The 22,541-nt window shown below is 47.1% G+C and overlaps 1 protein-coding gene across 1 annotated transcript in view; it reads left to right on the top strand.

The window, feature by feature from the left end:
- LOC120050345 (adhesion G-protein coupled receptor V1-like) overlaps positions 1 to 22,541 on the top strand; it is a 211,817-nt gene that overhangs the window by 14,155 nt on the left and 175,121 nt on the right. The window contains exons 9-26 of the mRNA XM_038996933.1: positions 1,295 to 1,471; positions 2,252 to 2,475; positions 7,519 to 7,645; positions 7,975 to 8,160; positions 8,627 to 8,807; positions 9,026 to 9,189; positions 9,355 to 9,478; positions 9,675 to 9,935; positions 11,191 to 11,317; positions 12,303 to 12,520; positions 12,741 to 13,475; positions 15,668 to 16,041; positions 17,519 to 17,695; positions 18,412 to 18,592; positions 19,026 to 19,219; positions 21,144 to 21,273; positions 21,542 to 21,622; positions 22,236 to 22,375. Of these exons, the coding sequence (XP_038852861.1) occupies positions 1,295 to 1,471; positions 2,252 to 2,475; positions 7,519 to 7,645; positions 7,975 to 8,160; positions 8,627 to 8,807; positions 9,026 to 9,189; positions 9,355 to 9,478; positions 9,675 to 9,935; positions 11,191 to 11,317; positions 12,303 to 12,520; positions 12,741 to 13,475; positions 15,668 to 16,041; positions 17,519 to 17,695; positions 18,412 to 18,592; positions 19,026 to 19,219; positions 21,144 to 21,273; positions 21,542 to 21,622; positions 22,236 to 22,375 (3,801 nt within the window). The remainder of the gene's footprint in view (positions 1 to 1,294; positions 1,472 to 2,251; positions 2,476 to 7,518; positions 7,646 to 7,974; positions 8,161 to 8,626; positions 8,808 to 9,025; positions 9,190 to 9,354; positions 9,479 to 9,674; positions 9,936 to 11,190; positions 11,318 to 12,302; positions 12,521 to 12,740; positions 13,476 to 15,667; positions 16,042 to 17,518; positions 17,696 to 18,411; positions 18,593 to 19,025; positions 19,220 to 21,143; positions 21,274 to 21,541; positions 21,623 to 22,235; positions 22,376 to 22,541) is intronic.

The raw sequence follows: 22,541 nt of genomic DNA, 5'->3' as shown, positions 1-22,541 counted from the left end.
TGCTTATGATCGTATTTTTGGACTAATTCAACCCATTGTTGTAGGGAGTTTTTCCTAGCCACCGTGCTTCTACACCTGCATTGCTTGCTGTTTGGGGTTTTAGGCTGGGTTTCTGTACAGCACTTTGAGATATCAGCTGATGTAAGAAGGGCTATATAAATACATTTGATTTGATTTGATTTAGTTGGTTCTTCATCAAATATTTGACAGCCATCAAATAAATGTTTTTTTTGTTTTCAAATAACTTGCATGTGTTCAAATACCTTCAAATCTTATTTGTTTATGAAGTGTGACCAAATATGATTTGTTTTTGAATATCAATGACATTTTTTTATTTTTAGTTTAAACTCTTTATAAACTATATTTGACTAGTATTTTGAAAGAATACAGCTGTTTTGTGCCCCGGTCTGTCACGGACAGCAACACTGTTTGGTCAAATACTGATCTAATCGTTGAAGCACTGTCACAGGGAGCTGGAGACACAAGTCTTACATGGGAGGTTTCATATACAGTAGATTAGAAGATCCATTTTGTTCAAATGTGAGAAGACATTAACTTAGCTCACGTGTGCTGCTGTATGCTAATGCTATTGGAAAGTTGTCAGCTACTCCAGCTCTGGGAAATGTTGGTTGTTTCTTGGTTTAGTGAAGCTTGTCCAGATACATGGTCCCTCATTTGCATGTGTGAGTGACTTGGACCTGAGAACTGTGGTCTGGCCCTTTGCCCGTGGATCTGTCCAACCGTCCAAACAAATAGCCCTCATCAAGCAACACATAAAAACAAACACTAAATGAAAGTACCTCCTTCATTTTCAATGGGTCCCAAACAGCTTTCTCACACACACACACACACACACACACACACACACACACACACACACACACACACACACACACACACACACACACACACACACACATACACGCCCGCACTCACACACGCACGCCAGCACTCTCTCTCTCTCTCTCTCACACACACACACACACACACACACACACACACACACACACACACACACACACACACACACACACACACACACACACACACACACACACACACACACACACACACACACACACACACACACACACACACTCATGTGCCTCTACTTATATAACGCCCATATGAGAGTCATGGAGGCTATGTATTTTCTTTTCTCCTTTCTGAAAGACATTTTAACATTGTTTCATTTTCCATTTGGCAAACAGAATGTCACATACTGGTATTAATGTTGAGTCATGTATTTCTGATGCAGATTTGTGCTTAATGATCATTGCTGTCTCTCTCTCAGCTGGACAGTGTGGACCTGGTCAGTATCAGCCCTCCGATCCCGTCTGTGAGTCCTCGCTTCGGAGGGGCGGTCAACCTCACCCTCACAGTCACCCCTGACATCGCAAATGGGGAGATTGGCTTTACCAGTAACACTACGGTGGTGGTGTATGAGCCAGAGGACACCAACACTAGCACGGTACGCTAACCCTCTGTCTGCATCAATGGCACACATGTTAACATGCTAACCCTCTGTCTGCATCAATGGCACACAAGTTAACATGCTAACCCTCTGTCTGCATCAATGGCACAGAAGTTAACATGCTAACCCTCTGTCTGCATCAATGGCACACAAGTTAACATGATAATCCTCTGTCTGCATCAATGGCACACAAGTTAACATCATAACCCTCTGTCTGCATCAATGGCACACAAGTTAACATGATAATCCTCTGTCTGCATCAATGGCACACAAGTTAACATCATAACCCTCTGTCTGCATCAATGGCACACAAGTTAACATGATAATCCTCTGTCTGCATCAATGGCACACAAGTTAACATCATAACCCTCTGTCTGCATCAATGGCACACAAGTTAACATCATAACCCTCTGTCTGCATCAATGGCACACAAGTTAACATCATAACCCTCTGTCTGCATCAATGGCACACAAGTTAACATGATAATCCTCTGTCTGCATCAATGGCACACAAGTTAACATGCTAACCCTCTGTCTGCATCAATGGCACACAAATTAACATGCTAATCCTCTGTCTGCATCGATTTTGCGCTTCTGTGATGGCAATTTTTGGGGCAAAATCAGCAATTCCCCTCATATAACGCTAAAGTCTTTGAAACGCTACAGTCTTTGAAATGGAAAGATTATTGCTTCTTGTCATAAGTCAGTTTGTTCAAGTCTCTGTCTCTAATATGACTGCTTATGGTTGAGGGTTAAGATATTCTGCCCCCTGTTACAGGTGACCCTCAGCCTGCGGCGGGATGGGACAGATGGACAGGCTGTGGTATTCTGGAGCCTTCGACCAATCGGAGACAACCAGGTTGACGTCACCCCTGACGACCTGAAACCCCTGAGCGGCTCAGTGGTGTTCCTGACTGGACAGAGTGACGCGGTCATCAACGTCACCGTCATGGCCGACAACATCCCAGAGGTCAACGAGACCCTTCTCCTCACCCTGGACAGGTACTGCACTGCAACCCTGAGGAGCTTTGGTTGGCCAACATATTTTCATTCAGTTAATCAGTGGCAATGTGACCTCATAAGTGCCTGTGTCTGACTATGCTCTGTTTAGGTACCACACACCACACACCATTGCCATATGATATGTCCTACCTGGGGTTTGATTCAGTAGATTACTGGCCACTAGTTAATTTACTGAACAATACAAGGCTTTGCTTAAAATTATAACTTAAAAAATCAATAGAGTCTATTCTAAGAATTGCTAATGTGAGCAGTGAGACCAGGGTGTCATGGGCTTTTAAGGAGAGCTCCTCCCCTCTCCTTACCCTATCTCACCCCTACCCCTACCTCACCCCTACCCTTACCCTTACACTACCTCACCCCTCTCCATACCCTACCTCACCCCTACCCCTACCCTACCTCACCCCTCCCCTCTCCTTACCCTACCTCACCCCTACCCTTACCCTTACCCTACCTCACCCCTCCCCTCTCCTTACCCTACCTCACCCCTACCCTTACCCTTACCCTACCTCACCCCTACCCTTACCTTTACCCTACCTCACCCCGACCCCTACCCTTACCCTTACCCTACCTCACCCTTACCCTTACCCTACCCCTACCTCACCCCTACCCTTACCCTTACCCTACCTCACCCCTACCCTTACCCTACCTCACCCCTACCCTTACTCTTACCCTACCTCACCCCTACCCTTACCCTACCTCACCCCTACACTTACCCTTACCCTACTTCACCCCTACCCTTACCCTTACCCTACCTCATCCCTACCCCTACACTTACCCTTACCCTACCTCACCCCTACCCTTACCCTTACCTTACCTTACCTTACCTCACCCCTACCCTCACCCTACCTCACCCCTACCCCTACCCTTACCCTACCTCACCCCTACCCCTACCCTACCTCACCCCTACCCTTATCCTTACCCTTACCCACCTCACCCTTACCCTACCTCACCCCTACCCCTACCCCTACCCTTACTCTACCTCACCCCTACCCCTACCCTTACCCTACCTCATCGCTACCCTCACCCCTACCCCTACCTCACCCTTACCCTACCTCACCTTTACCCCTATCCTTACCCTACCTCATCGCTACCCTCACCCCTATCCCTACCCTTACCCTACCTCATCCCTACCCCTACACTTACCCTTACCCTACCTCACCCTTACCCTACCTCACCCCTACCCCTACACTTACCCTTACCCTTACCCTACCTCACCCCTACCCATACCCTTACCCTACCTCCCCCCTACCCCTACACTTACACTTACCCTACCTCGCCCGTACCCCTACACTTACCCTTACCCTTACCCTACCTCACCCCTACACCTACCCTTAACCTTACCCTACCTCACCCCCACCCTTACCCTACCTCACCCTTACCCTACCTCACCCCTAACCCTACCCTTACTCTACCTCACCCCTACCCCTACCCTTACCCTACCTCACCCCTATCCCTACACATACCCTTACCCTACCTCACCCCTACCCCTACCTCACCCTTACCCTACCTCACCCTTACCCCTATCCTTACCCTACCTCATCGCTACCCTCACCCCTATCCCTACCCTTACCCTACCTCACCCCTACCCCTACACTTACCCTTACACTACCTCTACACTTACCCTTACCCTACCTCACCCCTACCCATACCCTTACCCTACCTCCCCCTACACCTACACTTACCCTTACCCTACCTCACCCCTACCCCTAACCTTACCCTTACCCTACCTCACCCCGACCCTTACCCTTACCCTACCTCACCCATACCCCTACCCTTACCATACCTCACCCCTACACTTACCCTACCTCACCCCTACCCTTACCCTTACCTTACCTCACCCCTACCGTTACCCTTACCCTACCTCACCCCTACCCTTACCCTACCTCACCCCTACCCCTACCCTTCCCCTACCTCACCCCTACCCCTACACTTACCCCTTCCCCTTCCCCTACCTCACCCCTTCCCTTTCCCCTACCCTTACCCTACCTCACCCCTACCCCTACCTTTACCCTTACCCTACCTCACCCCTACCCTTTCCCTTTCCCCTACCCCTCTCCTACCCCTACCTTTACCCTTACCCTTACTTCCCCCCTACCTTTACCCCTTACCCTACCTCACCGCTACCCTTGCCCTTTCCCCTACCCCTCCCCTACCCTTACTCTTACCCCTACTTCACCCCTACCTCTACCTTTACCCCTTACCCTACCTCACCCCTACCCTTGCCCTTTCCCCTACCCCTCCCCTCCCCTACACTTACCCTTACCCTACCTCACCCCTACCCCTAACCTTACCCTTACCCTACCTCACCCCGACCCTTACCCTTACCCTACCTCACCCATACCCCTACCCCTACCCTTACCATACCTCACCCCTACACTTACCCTACCTCACCCCTACCCTTACCCTTACCTTACCTCACCCCTACCGTTACCCTTACCCTACCTCACCCCTACCCTTACCCTACCTCACCCCTACCCCTACCCTTCCCCTACCTCACCCCTATCCCTACCCTTACCCTACCTCACCCCTACCCCTACACTTACCCCTTCCCCTACCTCACCCCTTCCCTTTCCCCTACCCTTACCCTACCTCACCCCTACCCCTACCTTTACCCTTACCCTACCTCACCCCTTCCCCTTCCCCTACCCTTACCCTACCTCACCCCTACCCCTACCTTTACCCTTACCCTACCTCACCCCTACCCTTGCCCTTTCCCCTACCCCTCTCCTACCCCTACCTTTACCCTTACCCTTACTTCCCCCCTACCTTTACCCCTTACCCTACCTCACCGCTACCCTTGCCCTTTCCCCTACCCCTCCCCTACCCTTACTCTTACCCCTACTTCACCCCTACCTCTACCTTTACCCCTTACCCTACCTCATCCCTACCCTTGCCCTTTCCCCTACCCCTCCCCTCCCCTACCCTTACCCTTACCCCTACTTCACCCCTACCTCTACCTTTACCCCTTACACTACCTCACCCCTATCCTTATCCTTACCCCTACCCCTCCCCTACCCCTACCCTTGCCCTTTGCCCTACACTCACCCCTACCTCTACCCTTACCTCTACCCCTTTCCCTTACCCCAATCCCTGCCTGTCATCTGTTATCCATGACCTTGTCTCTCTCTCCCTCCCTCCCACCCCTATCCTGCAGAGTGGAGACTGCGCGCTTTGTAGTGTACTTTGTGTAAGTGGAGAGGGGAGTGAGCCTGGACCCTTTGTGTGCTGTGAATCAGGACTTTCTCTGGGGAAAAGGGACCACTTTAAGATTTCTGTGACCTTTGGTTGATGGGAGACGGGGTTGTTGTGGTGGTTGTTGTGGGAAGAGAGGGTGTGGGGAGTAAAGAGGGATCTTCTTTGTGTTGCACCTAATTTAACCATTCTTCCTGTAAAGAGATCAGTGTTTGTATGCATGCTGCACGTTGCCTGCAAGTGTTTGTTTGGAATGCTTTACACACAGGCTTCCTGCTGTGTGAGAGAGAGGCTTGGGGGGCCGCTGAGTGACAATGTTATTCAGAGCAGTCACAATAACAGGCCTCTCTGGTCATTACTGAACATGACACAATACAAGGAATTACTAGATGACAATATCTGGTGCAAGCTTTGAAGTGCATGTCCCCTACTTTGATTTTGTCACTCCTTGTTGTTTTACACACACTCTTTGATGGTTTTAAAAGTCCACTGCAACCCCCATGCCCCTGGTATACAGTGCATTCGAAAAGTATTCAGACCACTTGACTTTTCCACATTTTGTTACGTTACAGCCTTATTCTAAAAAAAAAATCCTCATCAATATACACACAATACCCCATAATGACAAAGCGAAAACAGGTTTTTAGAATTTTTCAAATATATTAAAATTAAAAACAGAAATACCTTATTTACATAAATATTCAGACCCCTTGCTATGAGACTCGAAATTGAGCTCAGGTGCATCCTGTTTCCATTGATAATCCTTGAGATGTCTCTTGATTGGAGTCCACCTGTGGTAAATTTAATTGATTGGACATGATTTGGAAAGGCACATAATAGTCTATATAAGGTCCCACAGTTGACAGACATGTCAGAGCAAAAACCAAGCCATGAGGTCGAAGGAATTGTTGTACAGCTCCGAGAAGACAGGATTGTGTCGAAGCACAGATCTGGGGAAGGTTACCAAAAAATGTCTGCAGTATTGAAGGTCCCCAAGAAAACAGTGGCCTCCATCATTCTTAAATGGAAGAAGTTTGGAACCACCAAGACTCTTCCTAGATCTGGCCGCCCAGGCAAACTGAGCAATCGGGGTATAAGGACCTTGGTCAGGGAGGTGACCAAGAACCCGATGGTCACTCTGACAGAGCTCCAGAGTGCCTCTGTGGAGATGGGAGAATCTTCCAGGAGGACAACCATCTCTGCAGCAGTCCACCAATCAGGCCTATATGGTAGTGGCCAGATGGAAGCCACTCCTCAGTAAAAGACACATGACAGCCCACTTCGAGTTTGCCAAAAGGCACCTATACGACTCTCAGACCACGAGAAATTAGATTCTCTGGTCTGATGAAACCAAGATTGAACTCTTTGGCTTGAATGCCAAGCGTCACATCTGCAGGAAACCTGGCACCATCCCTACGGTGAAGCATTGTGTTGGCAGCATCATGCTGTGATTATGTTTTTCAGCGGCAGGGACTGGGAGACTAGTCAGGATTGATGGAAAGATGAACGGAGAAAAGTACAGACATATCTTTAATAAAACCCTACTCCAGAGCGCTCAGGACCTCAGACTGGGGAGAAGAATGGGAGAAATTCCCCAAATACAGGTGTGCCAAGCTTGTAGCGTCATACCCAAGAAGACTCGAGGCTGTAATCGCTGCCAAAGGTGCTTCAACAAAGTACTGAGTAAAGGGTCTGAAAACTTATGTAAATGTGATATTTCAGTCTTGTTTTTTTACAAAAAGTCGAAGGGTCTGAATACTTTCCGAATGCACTGTAGAGGCCTGTGAGTTCCTTCATAGTCTAGTCACTGAGTTCCCCTCTGTGTTGCAGGACTAACGTTGAGAACCAGATCCTGAAGCCTGGCTTCACCCGTCGAGAGATTGTCATCGTGGAGAACGACGACCCAGGTGGAGTCTTTGAGTTCTCCTCCTTCTCCAGAGGACCCTGGTACATCAACGTACGTCTGACCCACACACTGAGATATATATCATGGTTGTTGATGCTCATCTGTTTCATCCACTGGACTGCATGTTGAAATGACCAACCAGGTCATTTTTGCGAAAGACCATGGCTCCAAAGCATCTCAGAGTAGAAGTGCTGATCTATAATCAGTTTAGCCTTTTATATCATAATGAATAAGAGGCAGGAACCGATCCTAGATCAGAACTCCTACTCTGAGACTTTTTCTAAATACGGTTAAATCAATGGCTAACCTACATCAAAAACAGCAACACTTCTGACCCATAGTTTGTCCCCTTTTTCTGCTCTGTGAACTTTGCCCTGTAGGAGGGTGAGGCTGTGGAGCTGCGTGTGATCCGGACCAAGGGGCAGCTGCTCAAACAGCTGGTGCAGTACGCCCTCATTCCCTCGGGCTACACAGAGTTCTACGGCGCTATCGGTATCCTAGAGTTCAAGCCCGGGGAGAGGGAGGTGCTGGTAGCACTGGTGGCACGGCCTGACGGGGTCCCCGAGGTACAGCTACACTGCTGTCTGGTGTCATGAATGGCATCATGTATGGGATCCTGTATGGTATCATGTATGGTATCATGTATGGTATCATGTATGGTATCATGTATGGTATCATGTATGGTATCATGTATGGTATCATGTATGGTATCATGTATGGTATCATGTATGGCATCATGTATGGCATCATGTATGGCATCATGTATGGCATCCTATATGGTATCATGTATGGTATCATGTATGGTATCATGTATGGTATCATGTATGGTATCATGTATGGCATGGACGCCTCATCCTGACTGTTAGGGTGTCACTGGTCTTACAGTTTCCAGCTTGAATTGCCTTTGAAATTCATTTTTTTCGTTTCGATAGTTTCGATAGTTTACAGTATATGTGTTTGAGTGTAGAGCACGGTGGGCAGATTACAGTGTGACAGTCCTGTTATAGTGTATGTGTGTGTGTGTGTGTGTAGCTGGACGAGACATTCTCGATGGTACTCAGCAGCTACAGCACTCCAACCAGTCGCCTTGGCGACCACCGAGAGGTCAACATCACGGTGCGCAGGAACGACGACCCCTTCGGGGTCATCGAGTTCATCCGTTCTGGACTGGCAGAGGCCATCAACGAGAGCAAAGGCTCCCAGTCTCACTCAGGTACAATGGAGCAGTGGAGGAACAGTGACTACCAACTATACAGCACTTTAGGACTATGTAGTATAACAAAATAAACGTAACAGGATAACAGTTGTGATCATATTTGAAGTAATTTTAATTATTTAAAAGAGGATGCAGTAGAGAGATGAATAAGGAACTAATAGGATTGAGTGTATTGTATTGTGAACAGTGTGTTATGTTGTGGGTCTGCTTGGCAGTGGCCTATCCCGTGATGAGGAACAGGGGTCACTTCGGGACGGTGTCAGTGTCCTGGGTCCTAGAGCCCCACATGTCTGCTGACGTCAGTCCCGTACAGGGATACATTGTGTTTGCTGAGGGGGAGTATATGAAAAACCTCACCCTCTTCTCTGTACCTGATGAGGTAAAGCTGTCTCTCAAACACAACGGTATCTGACCAACTACTATAATCAGGTCTCCTTGACATAATATACTGTGTGATTTATGTCAATAGAGTGTCATGATTTGGATGGTACTGTATCTTCCATCTTTTCTACACAATAGTAACAGTGTCTTGTTTCCCCATAAGATCCCAGAGGCAATGGAGAATTTCACCATCACTCTCCTTAATGCGACAGGGGGAGCAAGACTTGGGAACATACTCAACGCCAGCTTGCACATAAACAAAAACGATAACCCGATTTACTTTGCAGGTGAGGATCTCTTGGAATTGCATCATACTGTATGTTAAGCACTGGAGTTCTTTCAAGTTCAGCTGTGTATCGTCAGACATAAAGTGGATATGTCAAGTGACATATTTTTATGCCAAGTGACATTGTTTTTATGTCAAGTGACATAGTTTGTCAGTTGACATAAGGTGACATAAGACTCTGTCTCTCTGTCCTTCAGAGCCTGTGGTTGTCAGGCTTCAGGAGGGGGGCGTGGCTAACTTCACCGTTTTGAGGGCTGGTCCGGCTGACTTTGTTGCCACGGTGATGTATCGCGTGGACTATGGCGAGGCGTCACCTCGTGACTTGGCCCCGCTGAGTAACAACACTGTGCTGGTGTTTGGCGTGGGACAATGGATGAAGAACATCTATGTAGTCGTGGAGGAGGACGACATACCTGAGACCGAAGAACCGTTCTATATCATTCTCTACAACACTACAGGTGTGGAAGGCTGACACGCTTTCTTTGCACTGAAACAGACAAGATATTTCTCCTGACCTCGTGATCTGAACAGGAAAAACTCTGAGCCCTAGTTTTAGCCAGTAGCTAGAATCTAGAATGTTGCCTGGTCTGGTCAGGTCACATGACCAGGAAACCCCCCTGGCCATTCTTATGTTTGATAACGTTCTATTCAATTATATTCTATACAATTACTCAATCTCATTTATACTCTCAATACAATAGCACAAAGTTACATGGGTCAAGTCATTTTGGAGGCAGCTGTAGTACGAATCAACCAGCCTCATTGCATTGACTGTATTTCCATGTTTAGTAGCCAGTCTCTTTGACAGTTCTTTCTGTACATTGGTGAGTAACTGGGTTGATTAGCGTTGACTCTGGTGACTCTGAAATGCCCTCCTAATCCCAGGTTTTTGTGAAACAGACAGGGATGAAAGCCTGTGGGGGAACTTAATTACTGAACTCAGACTCACTCTGCAGGCTGCAGCACAAAGCCAGGCAGCCAGCCAGCTCACTACTCGGCCTGCCTGGATGGCTGTATACGCATGGACCACTTTGATAGAAAATACGTGTTGACTCACTCTGCTCCACTCCAAGCCTTAGTTTATAAGAGGACTCTTATGTTTTGGTTGTTGTGGCGGACATCTGCATGCAGAACCCTGACCCTCTGCTGGGTTGCGGTGGTTACCGTGTGCTATGTTAATGAGAACACTCTTTTCTTTATGTTATGATATTTAGCATGACAATTACAATGTGGGTATTTCAAAGCAACCTCGTCTCTGTCTCTCTCTGTTTTCCTTATAAAAAGCGGAACCACATGCTGAGGACAGACTTAAAAGAGGTTATTTTAAAGAAGACATTTTCGTGTCGTTTTTTTACCCCAAAAAATAAATCAAGATGTTAAGTTCAAACAAGAACATCATATTATTTTGACTGACTTGAAGGACATTAAATGTTTCTCTCTTGTTCAGTAATTTGTTATTTAATAAAAACAGAGGGACATAGTTTTAACAGGCATTGTAAATGTATTCAGTGACTGCATGCTTTGAAAGCGATTGTGTGAAAATATCTGACCTTGACACCCAGCAACTAACTGTGTAATTTCACATTGTGACCTGTGTGTGTGTGTGTGTGTGTGTTTGTGTGTGTGTGTGTGTGTGTGTGTGTGTGTGTGTGTGTGTGTGTGTGTGTGTGTGTGTGTGTGTGTGTGTGTGTGTGTGTGTGTTTGTGGGTACAGGTGACGCTGTTGTGTATGGGGCGGACACAGCAACAGTGGTGATTGAGGCCAATGATGAGGCCAACGGAATATTCTCCCTGGAATCGACAGAGAGGCCTGTGAAAGAGGGCAATACCAACAACTTCTAGTAAGGAACCCAAGCCCTAATACATCATACTGATGCTTACCCAGCCTCTGGAATAATTTAGCAGCTCTAACTAGAGCTGAGCAATTTGTGTTTTTTGAGATCAGTTTGGTTTCTGTTAAAATCACAGTTTTCGATTTCGAGTTTCAAAAATAGTTTAGAACATTAAATGCAAATGCATTATGTGGGTTGAATGCTGTAACACAGAATAAAACAGTCCCATGATGGTAGTGACTGCCCATTACTGCTTATCACTTATTAACCATCATTTATTCACATTACTTTCATTGAATAACATAGTTAAGTTATTGTGTATATTACATTTGTTTTATTTGATGACTTTATTATTTAATTCCAAGTCATCATCTCATCTCTACAGAGCTGCTGCCTGTGCTGTCTGACAAAATCACTATTTTAGTAGTTCTTCAAAGTAAATAAGTTATACTTTTATGACTACTGAATACCAACTATCAATTACTTAGATCATGTATTTTCAGATAGAGATACCTCACGATGCAACTGCTCTCTATCCCTCTCAATCGCACATTCTCTGTATCTTCCTCTCCGTGTCTCCGCGCCCCACACAGATCGGACAGTAGGCGCGCAGTGGATTATGGTTATTGTAGTTAATTACCACATTTTCTGTGCTAAACTATGTCTAATATTGGCCTGTTGGAAACTACAACTCCCCACTAGATCGCACAGTTTGGGCTTGATCTGATTTGTCTCTAGAGAAACCAAACAAAATGGAATTCAAATAATTGAACCGATGTCAGTTGTATTAGTTAGTTAGTTGTATAAAAAAACTAGAAATGAGACATTTCTGTTAATCTCTCAGAACTAGATCTAACCAAACTTCTTGAGTTGATGATCCTAGCAACTGCTGTAATAATTTAATCCGGGGCTGTGTCAGTTTGGGTCCTTGGGGGCCGTAGTGTCTGTGGCACTCTTCTCTCTCAGTCCCTCATACAGTCCTTTCATCTCCTAGTGTTATCAGGGCCAGGGGACACTTTGGCAACGTGACGGTGTTCTGGCGCCTTTATGCCAATAACACAGCCCTGGAGCCTGGTCATGAGTTCATCAACACCTCTGGCTCCATCACCTTCACCACGGGAGAGGAGACCAAGCCCATTGTCCTGCAGGCCATCTCAGACCAGCTCCCGGAGTTCAACGAGTTCTACGTCCTCAGACTCATCAACATCTCAGGTAGGGGAGGTGAGGGATGAGGCAGGTATGCTCCGGGTGAGTTATGTGGAAACAAAGCTGAAGTATCTTCTTGACTGGAACATCAACATCTGAGATTGCTACCCATGTTCTCTCAGTTGAAATGGGATGGTATGGGTTATTCCTGAATTACTCTGTGTCACATTACACATATTGTTGACATTAAAGCATTAACCATTTCCTTTCCGGTGATATTTCATAGGTGGTTACCCTGGCGAGGGGGGCCGATTGGCTACTACATCCCTCAATGCATCCGTCCTGATACCCTTCAACGATGACCCCTTTGGAGTGTTCACCATAGCTGATGACAACCTGGACCAGGAAGTGGCTGAGGACGTCCTGTCAGAACTGGACATGTCTGATGTCACTTCCTTCAACATACTGCGGCAGCAGGGCACCTTCGGGGATGTGCGGGTTGCCTGGGAGATCGTATCCGACCGTTTCCCTCTCGGCCTCCCTCCTATGCAGGACCTCCTTCTCAGCGCCTTCTTCCCCAAGGAGGTGGAGCTCAGGCCCAACTCCAGGAGGCACCACTCAGGCACCGACGCCTGGCTCTTCTCGGGCCGCCAGGGGGCCTACGGCACCATCAGCCCAGAGGACGGGCTTGGCAACCTGGCTAACTTCACCTTCTCGGCCTGGCTGATTCCCAGGCTGGACACCAACGGCTTCATCGTGTCTAAGGGTAACAGTAACAGGACGTTGTACTATGGGGTGAAGGTCCAGACTAATGAGTCTCATGTGAGCGTGATGCTGTACTACACAGCCCTGGGGGCCAACTACACCCAGGTGGCCCGGACCACGGCAGAGAGGTTTGTGGAGGACAACGTGTGGCTCCATGTGGTGATCACGGCGGGTGATGGAATGATTGAGTTCTTCCTGGATGGGAACCTCATGCCCGGAGGGGTCAAGAGTCTAAAAGGAGAGGCCATCACTGACGGTGAGTCCCAAGAATGTAATTATCTCTTAAAGACAGGAGTCTTAATTCTTATTAAGATAGGATCTTATGGGAGTGTCTTGTTTACTGTAGGAGTTACAAACTGAACAGGGCTTCTACTCCACTAGCTAGAGTTCAATCCTCTTCCTGTAGCTATGACAACCACCTCAGTTCTGTAAAGGGCATATTATGTATCTGATTCTGCATAGTTCAATTATTTGAGTTAACGATAATAAAGGCATAGCTGTTAATTAAAGATGTCCAAAATGAAAAGTTTGAAAGGATTCTTATAGTTGTGTTATTGTGTAGGCCTAACCTGTCACGTTCCTGACCTATTTCTGTTAGTTTGTTGTATGTGTTAGTTGGTCAGGACGTGAGTTTGGGTGGGCATTCTATGTTGTCTGTTTCTATGTTGGTTTAGGGTTGCCTGGTATGGCTCTTAATTAGAGGCAGGTGTTTGGCGTTCCTCTAATTGAGAGTCATATTTAGGTAGGTTGTTTCACAGTGTTCGTTGTGGGTGGTTGTCTCCTGTGTCAGTGTTTGTCGCACCATACGGGACTGTTCGGTTTGTTTTGTACATCGTCATTTTGTGTAGTCTATTTTTCCCTGTTCGTGCGTTCTTCGTGTTTAATGTAAGTTCGTCGTCCAGGTCTGTCTACTCCGTTTGTTGTTTTGTTAGTTATAGTGAAGTTCGTGTTTGTTCGTCTTGTCTTTAAATAAATTATGTGTTCACAACCCGCTGCGCCTTGGTTCCATCACTACTCCTCCTTTTCGGTTGAAGAGGAGGAGAACAACCGTTACATAACCTAGACCCCCGACAACAGTAACTTTCATGAAGCCTCTCCACTGAGCTTCTTCACTCTCAGCAGAGACCTCACCATACTGTACAAACGTCTCCTTTGATGTCAATGTCTTCATCAATCTGACGGCACTGGTGGTCTGTGAGTGAGCGCTGTGGGACCCTGCTCGTCTCCTCACTCTCTTGGCCCACATCTGGTCAGGGAAGCTCTAGTTAAAAAACCACTATGCATTCCTCCTCTCCCATTCCTCCTCTCTCCTTCCTCCTCTCTCATTCATCCTCTCCCATTCCTCCTCTCTCCTTCCTCCTCTCTCCTTCCTCCGATCCCATTCCTCCTCTCTCAATCCTCCTCTCCCATTCCTCCTCTCCCTTTCCTCCTCTCCCATTCCTCCTCTCCCCTTCCTCCTCTACCGTTCCTCCGCTCCCGTTCCTCCGCTCCCGTTCCTCCGCTCCCGTTCCTCCGCTCCCGTTCCTCCTCTCTCCTTCCTCCTCTCCCATTCCTCCTCTCCCATTCCTCCTCTCCCATTCCTCCTTCCTCCTCTCCCATTCCTCCTCTCCCATTCCTCCTCTCCCATTCCTCCTCTCCCATTCCTCTCTCCCATTCCTCTCTCCCATTCCTCTCTCCCATTCCTCCTCTCCCATTCCTTCTCTCCCATTCCTCCTCTCCCCTTCCTCCTCTGTCCTTCCTCCTCTCCCATGCCTCCTCTGTCCTTCCTCCTCTCCCATGCCTCCTCTCCCATGCCTCCTCTCCCATTCCTCCTCTCCCATTCCTCCTCTCCCATTCCTCCTCTCCCATTCCTCCTCTCTCATTTCTCCTCTCTCCTCCCTCCTCTCCCATTCCTCCTTTCCCATTCCTCCTCTCCTATTGTTTGGACTTACAGAGACTCAGCAATGCTTGAGCGAGCGCTTAGCCACCACACTGCTGGACATTGTTACAGGCAGATGAAAGCTGGCTGCAGTTTTCATTCTCCCCCAATAACTGAAGACAATGTGCTGTCTGTAGCCCCCCCCACGACGGGACTGTCTGTTTCAATGGCTCTTCTTGGGTTAACTTCAATCAAAGGGATATACATGTAAACAACAGACACGCCCCATACTGTCAACTCAAACAGTGTTCTATTGCTTTGTCTGAGGGCTTTGTTCGTGGTCACCGTGGCGAGCTTCCTCTATTTGTCAATTTTTCTGCTGTTGAAATGCTCGCTGGGGGTCTGTGTGTGTGTGTGGTGAGGGTGGGGGTACTGTAGCATTAATGAATCAGTCTGGAATGGATACACTGTACAATACATGCTTGTCAGCTTCTCTGTATTTCAAAAAGCATTTTGTTTGACAGCAGCATGATCACCTACTGCTTGATGTTTTTCTGAGTGTATTCTTCTACCTCCTGTGTGTGTTGCAGGTTTAGCTCCGGTGCGGATCGGCTCGAACCCCTACGGAGAGGAGCGTTACACGGGCCTCCTGCAGGATCTGCGTCTCTACCACAGCAGACTGACTCGCTCAGAGATCCACGAGCTCCACGCGCAGCCCGCCAAGACGGACCTGATGAACATCTCTGGCTACCTGCAGTACAGGCAGGACGAGAGGCAGAAGGCCTTTTTGGTGAAGGTGCGGGACGACAAGGAGGAGGAGGGGGAGGAGGTGTTCTACTTGCAGCTGGTGGCGGCCCACGGGGGGGCGCGCCTCCCCCTCCCCCGCCCCACCGCCACCCTACGGGTGATGAAGAGTGACAACGCCAACGGCTTCTTTGGCTTCACCGGCACCTGCATACCAGACGTAAGACACACACACACACACACACACACACACACACACACACACACACACACACACGGGTCGCATTAGCTTTCAGAAATCTGCATTTTCAGTCAATAGAGTGATCAGGGGCAAGCAACTTGTTTTTCTTCACACAAAATACATTAGTGCAACACATTCGGCAGAAAGTACAATGCTATTTGGCTGGCAGCCACCCATACATTAACTTACATTAGCTCACAAGTACACTAACTTATGATGAAAAATTAAGGTATTTTTTTGCAAAAGCTATGCATGGACTTCACATTTATAATAGTTATCATAGAAAGAATGTAGCCAGCTACATTTCCTGATGTTTTGCTTGAAGTTAATAAAAACTACACTGGATGAAAGTACCAGAGAAAAGCATCCTACACATCGGTCAGAGCGCTGTCTGGTGATCCAATGAGGAGCGCAAAGATATTTCATCCTGATGGAGAAGTGCAACTGAAGCACAAAATTAGTCCTTTTACATTCATGATTTCGTTTGAACCCTGATTGAAGCCGAGCAGAATTTACAATAAAAAGCATTTAATATCTGCTTTTAAAAAAACGCAGCAATATATTTCTTTTGCGTTTTATCTTTCCTTTTCTGCATGAAAAATGCAGAATCCTGCGTTAACACGACCCCTGATACATACACACACGCACACATACAGTATCTTACCTGCTTTACAGTATAAATGAGACACTATTGACACTATCGAGATGAAATGTAGACCCCACTTGCCAACTAAGGCAGTCATTCGTACAGCTCTGAACTTGACTGACACATCAGCAAAATGATGTAAGAAACACAGCACACTGGAGGACAGCACATTATTGTCACATTCTCTGACTAGCTTTCATCCAGCATGTACCCTGAGAATATGGATATTTGGTTACCTAGAAAGACATGTAATTGAAGCCAGTGGTTTGTGTGTCCTCGTGCATATTTAACCAGCGTTCACGCCTGGGTGGAGGAAGTGTGCGCTCAGCCCTTTAGAGAGACTGGACACATGGCATCTCTGATGGCTCCTCTCAGGTAGAGCAAAAGGTGATAGACCAGCCATGTTCATTCCTGTGGAAGTAGAGTCCCAGTAGCACAACAGGTGGTAGACCAGGGAATGGCATTCCATCAGAACAAGGGTCCCTCTAATTCTGCATGGGGACAAAGGGACTCAGAGGCATGTGGGGCTATCGGGTGTCTCTTTGCAAATCACATCATGACTCTGCAGGAATTAGAGGAGGGCTGTCCATGAAAGCGCAAAGGTACATTTTTGTAATGAGTCGTGTCAGTCTTGAATTGATAACAAGTTTGTGATGTATTGTCAGAGTTTGTCATCAAATGAAAGTTTGTTTACAATTTTGATGTGTGATGTGACAATATGGTTTAAAATGTCACAATGTCTGGTTGGTTTAGGGAGCATCATTAACAACCAGGCTCTGTGCCTGTCTTCTGTCCTTTCTCTATGGCCAGACGTCAGAGGAAGGCTCCACCATCTCCTGTGTTATTGAGCGGACGCGCGGGGTTCTGGACAACGTCTATGTGAACTACACGGTCACTCAGCTTAACTCAGACAGCCAGGCTCCGGCCCACCAGGACTTTGCCAATGCCAGCGGCTCGGTGCTCTTCCTTCCCGGTCAGCGCTCTGAGGTGTGGGCGAACAACCAGATTCTCACACACACAGACACAGACACACAGACACACAGACACACAGACACACAGACACAGACACACAGACACACAGACACACAGACACACAGACACACAGACACACAGACACAGACAAACACACACGACTCTGGGAAGACTACCAATGCACTCCTCAATCACACATGAACCAGGGAAACCCCACTGAACAATGAGCATGCTCCTTGGTACACCTGTAGAGTAACACTATATGCACACACACACACAGACACACACAGACACACACAGACACACACAGACACACACAGACACACACACACACACACACACACACACACACACACACACACACACACACACACACAGTACATACACTCACACACATGCATGCACACAAACACACTGAAAGGTCAGACAAACAAGTCAGGAGAAATGTTTTACCATTCATCTACATTTCTGGCCATATTTCATCCCAGAAAACTATTTTCTTCCACTCAGTAGTGTTGTTAACTTCTAGCCCCACCTAGTGGCTGAGAGGAATATGTTGTTCTGGTCAACGGTGTTTGCTAATGATTAGGCTTAGCTTCAAATCCACTCCAGACACTAAAGCCTGCAAACAAATACATTATGAATATCCACACATATCTACGCAGTTAATTTTAGATTGAAATCTTGACTATCTCTCATGTGTTATGACATCATCTCCCTGCGACTCCCAGGTCCTGAACCTGCTGGTGTTGAATGATGACACCCCTGAGTTCGCAGAGTCCTTCCAGGTCACTCTGGTGTCAGCAGAGTCAGGCGATGGGAAGCCAGGCTCCACCCCCACCAGTGGGTCCAGCATCAATCTTGACAACTCAGCTACCAGTGTCACCGTCATGGCCAGCGACCATCCCTACGGTGCAGGGAGAGACACACAAACACACACACCCCTGTGGCACCCCAGTAGAACCTCAAACTGATATTCACATCAAACTGCCTCATGCCAATTCTCATCCAGAGTACATGAATCAAGAACTGCAGATATCTGTAAAAACACATAGTTGACAAACACAAGAAGTTCTGCTTATAAGCTGTTGGAAATAGGTTCAATTTGTGGCATAATGTAAAAACACTGTAGCAAACTGCTGTTGGTGTGAGTCAATCATTAACTGTTGATATACATTTGTCACAGACACAATTAGATCACTCATAGTTATGGATGTTCCCGTTTTATGAATGTATCAGTAATATGTCATGTATTGATCCCCTCGCTGATCGTCTCTGACCAGGCTTATTGTTCTATGAAGCTAGATGAGCAGCTGTTGTGAGTACTGGTCTCCCTCTCTCCCAGGTCTGCTCCAGTTCCAGCCGAGCCTGCCGGCTGAGGGCATAATCCGCCCGGCAAGAGAGCCTGCCCACGTCACGGTCAACGAGGATGATGGCGAGGTTCGCCTGCTGGTGGCCAGGGCCCAAGGCCTCCTGGGAAGAGTCATGGTCGGCTACAGGACCTCACCGTTTACCGCCGCCAGCCCCGAGGACTATGAGGTAATTTCCTGCCATCCTTGTACTGTAGATCAGCATCTCAGACAGACACAGGGATGGATGGTCACTTGACCATTTTTCAAAAAAAATCTCCTAATACATGAATGATGCATGATTTATGATTTAGCAATGTGTGTTTAGATATGATTTTACCCGTAAGAACGTCCTATTCGATCCTAATACTTGGCTATCTGCTGCGCTTTTATTTTGAAAAGATTAATAGAATAATAAGGCATACCCTACATAATGTTTGAGTCACTAGACTAACTCCTTTGATGGCTGTTTGAGAGGTTGTCACCAGACTAACTCCTTTGATGCCTGTTTGATAGGTTGTCACCAGACTAACTCATTTGATGGCTGTTTGATAGGTTGTCACTAGACTAACTCCTTTGATGGCTGTTTGAGAGGTTGTCACCAGACTAACTCCTTTGATGGCTGTTTGATAGGTTGTCACTAGACTAACTCCTTTGATGGCTGTTTGAGAGGTTGTCACTAGACTAACTCCTTTGATGGCTGTTTGAGAGGTTGTCACCAGACTAACTCCTTTGATGGCTGTTTGAGAGGTTGTCACTAGACTAACTCCTTTGATGGCTGTTTGAGAGGTTGTCACTAGACTAACTCCTTTGATGGCTGTTTGAGAGGTTGTCACCAGACTAACTCCTTTGATGGCTGTTTGAGAGGTTGTCACCAGACTAACTCCTTTGATGGCTGTTTGAGAGGTTGTCACTAGACTAACTCCTTTGATGGCTGTTTGAGAGGTTGTCACCAGACTAACTCCTTTGATGGCTGTTTGAGAGGTTGTCACCAGACTAACTCCTTTGATGGCTGTTTGAGAGGTTGTCACTAGACTAACTCCTTTGATGGCTGTTTGAGAGGTTGTCACCAGACTAACTCCTTTGATGGCTGTTTGAGAGGTTGTCACTAGACTAACTCCTTTGATGGCTGTTTGAGAGGTTGTCACTAGACTAACTCCTTTGATGGCTGTTTGAGAGGTTGTCACCAGACTAACTCCTTTGATGGCTGTTTGAGAGGTTGTCACCAGACTAACTCCTTTGATGGCTGTTTGAGAGGTTGTCACTAGACTAACTCCTTTGATGGCTGTTTGATAGATTGTCACTAGACTAACTCCTTTGATGGCTGTTTGATAGGTTGTCACCAGACTAACTCCTTTGATGGCTGTTTGAGAGGTTGTCACTAGAATAACTCCATTGATGGCTGTTTGATAGATTGTCACTAGACTAACTCCTTTGATGGCTGTTTGATAGATTGTCACTAGACTAACTCCTTTGATGGCTGTTTGATAGGTTGTCACTAGACTAACTCCTTTGATGGCTGTTTGAGAGGTTGTCACTAGACTAACTCCTTTGATGGCTGTTTGAGAGGTTGTCACCAGACTAACTCCTTTGATGGCTGTTTGAGAGGTTGTCACCAGACTAACTCCTTTGATGGCTGTTTGAGAGGTTGTCACTAGACTAACTCCTTTGATGGCTGTTTGAGAGGTTGTCACCAGACTAACTCCTTTGATGGCTGTTTGAGAGGTTGTCACCAGACTAACTCCTTTGATGGCTGTTTGAGAGGTTGTCACTAGACTAACTCCTTTGATGGCTGTTTGAGAGGTTGTCACCAGACTAACTCCTTTGATGGCTGTTTGATAGATTGTCACTAGACTAACTCCTTTGATGGCTGTTTGATAGGTTGTCACTAGACTAACTCCTTTGATGGCTGTTTGAGAGGTTGTCACCAGACTAACTCCTTTGATGGCTGTTTGAGAGGTTGTCACCAGACTAACTCCTTTGATGGCTGTTTGAGAGGTTGTCACTAGAATAACTCCTTTGATGGCTGTTTGATAGTGAGCTTGTGCTAACTCCCCAAGCTAACCCCTTGTTCCCTACCTACTCTGCCTGCACCTGTTCCATGGCCCATACAGGACTCAGACGGCATGCTAGACTTCTTGCCAGGAGAACGCTTCAAGTACATCAGTGTGACCGTCATAGACAACCCTGTCCCTGAGTTGGACAAGGTGTTCAGAGTGGAGCTCTACAACCCTGACGGAGGAGGTAAAACAAATACCATTGATTGATTGATCGTCCAATTGGTGATGATCTTCTTACCACCTCTTCTCTTGTTTCTGATCATTGTAAATAGTCCACCTTCCTATCCTGTAATCATATCTTTCAGTGTTTCCCATCCCTGAAATCCTGCGCTAACTGGTCCTTTGCCTGTGTTCTGCAACTTTGTGTGCTCCCGTGTGTTCCCGTGTGTTCCCGTGTGCTCCCGTGTGCTGTACTCCCCAATGATCCCCACTACTCTGGTGTGCTCCTAAAGTGGGTCAGTTCCTTCGAAGTGAAGGCAGTGGCAGTGGAGAAAGTGACACTGACTTCTTCCTCTTGTCCTCTCACCACCGTGGTAAGACCACCTCCCCTACACCTCCCTCCAAATACCTCCCATCCTTTTAGACTGTCCCTCTCCTCCTAAGCATATGTACATATTGTTGGGAGAGGTGTTAAGTCCTCTGTAGTTCTTACCCTACTCTGATAAGGCCAGGCTCTGTGTGTGTGTGTTTGCACGCTTGCGTGCATGCGCTTGTCTTCGCGTGCTTACGCCTCAATGTGTGCCTTTGTATGCGTGTGCTTGCGTGCCTTCGTGTGTGTGTGTGGAATTAAAATTTCAATGGGTCCAGTGAGCAGTGACCGGGGAGAGGGATGTGGGAAAAGCAAATAGGCATTCTATTGAGATGAGGGTAGCAGTGGTCAGTGGTGAACAGAAAATCATTGTTTCTCTGTAGGGGTTCACCCTCTACCTTATTAAAAACCCACAATGCACTGCAGTGTTCAGGACTAGCATTTCAAGAGGATCAATAGGATTACATTGGAATTCAGTTCTACACAGTGTGGCACAATAGGAAGCAGTCATTGATTTTTGGCTATGAAAATAATGACAGGGTTTACAGTGTGTGCTACTCCCCTGGCTGTCACACGTTGTGTTGTCCCTATAGTTAAACACCTGTATGTCTTTCTAGCCAGCTTGGGAGTTGCCTCCCATATCACTGTGACCATCGCTGCCTCTGACGACGCACACGGAGTGTTTCAGTTCAGCCTGGACTCTCTGTCTGTCAATGGCACTGAGCCTGAGGAGGGACGCAGCACTGTGCTGCTGCAGGTCAGTGTGTGTTTGTGTGTGTCTCTGTGTGTATCTCTGTGTTTCAGTGTGTGTGTGTATCTCTGTGTTTCAATGTGTGTCTCTGAGTGTATCTCTGTGTGTCTGTGTGTCTGTGTGTGTGTGTGTGTGTGTGTGTGTGTGTGTGTGTGTGTGTGTGTGTGTGTGT

Source organism: Salvelinus namaycush, chromosome 1 (assembly GCF_016432855.1).
Source record: "Salvelinus namaycush isolate Seneca chromosome 1, SaNama_1.0, whole genome shotgun sequence".
NCBI lineage: Eukaryota > Metazoa > Chordata > Actinopteri > Salmoniformes > Salmonidae > Salvelinus > Salvelinus namaycush.
Note: the sequence above shows the minus strand (reverse complement) of the source record. Positions and strands in the feature narration are given on the sequence as shown.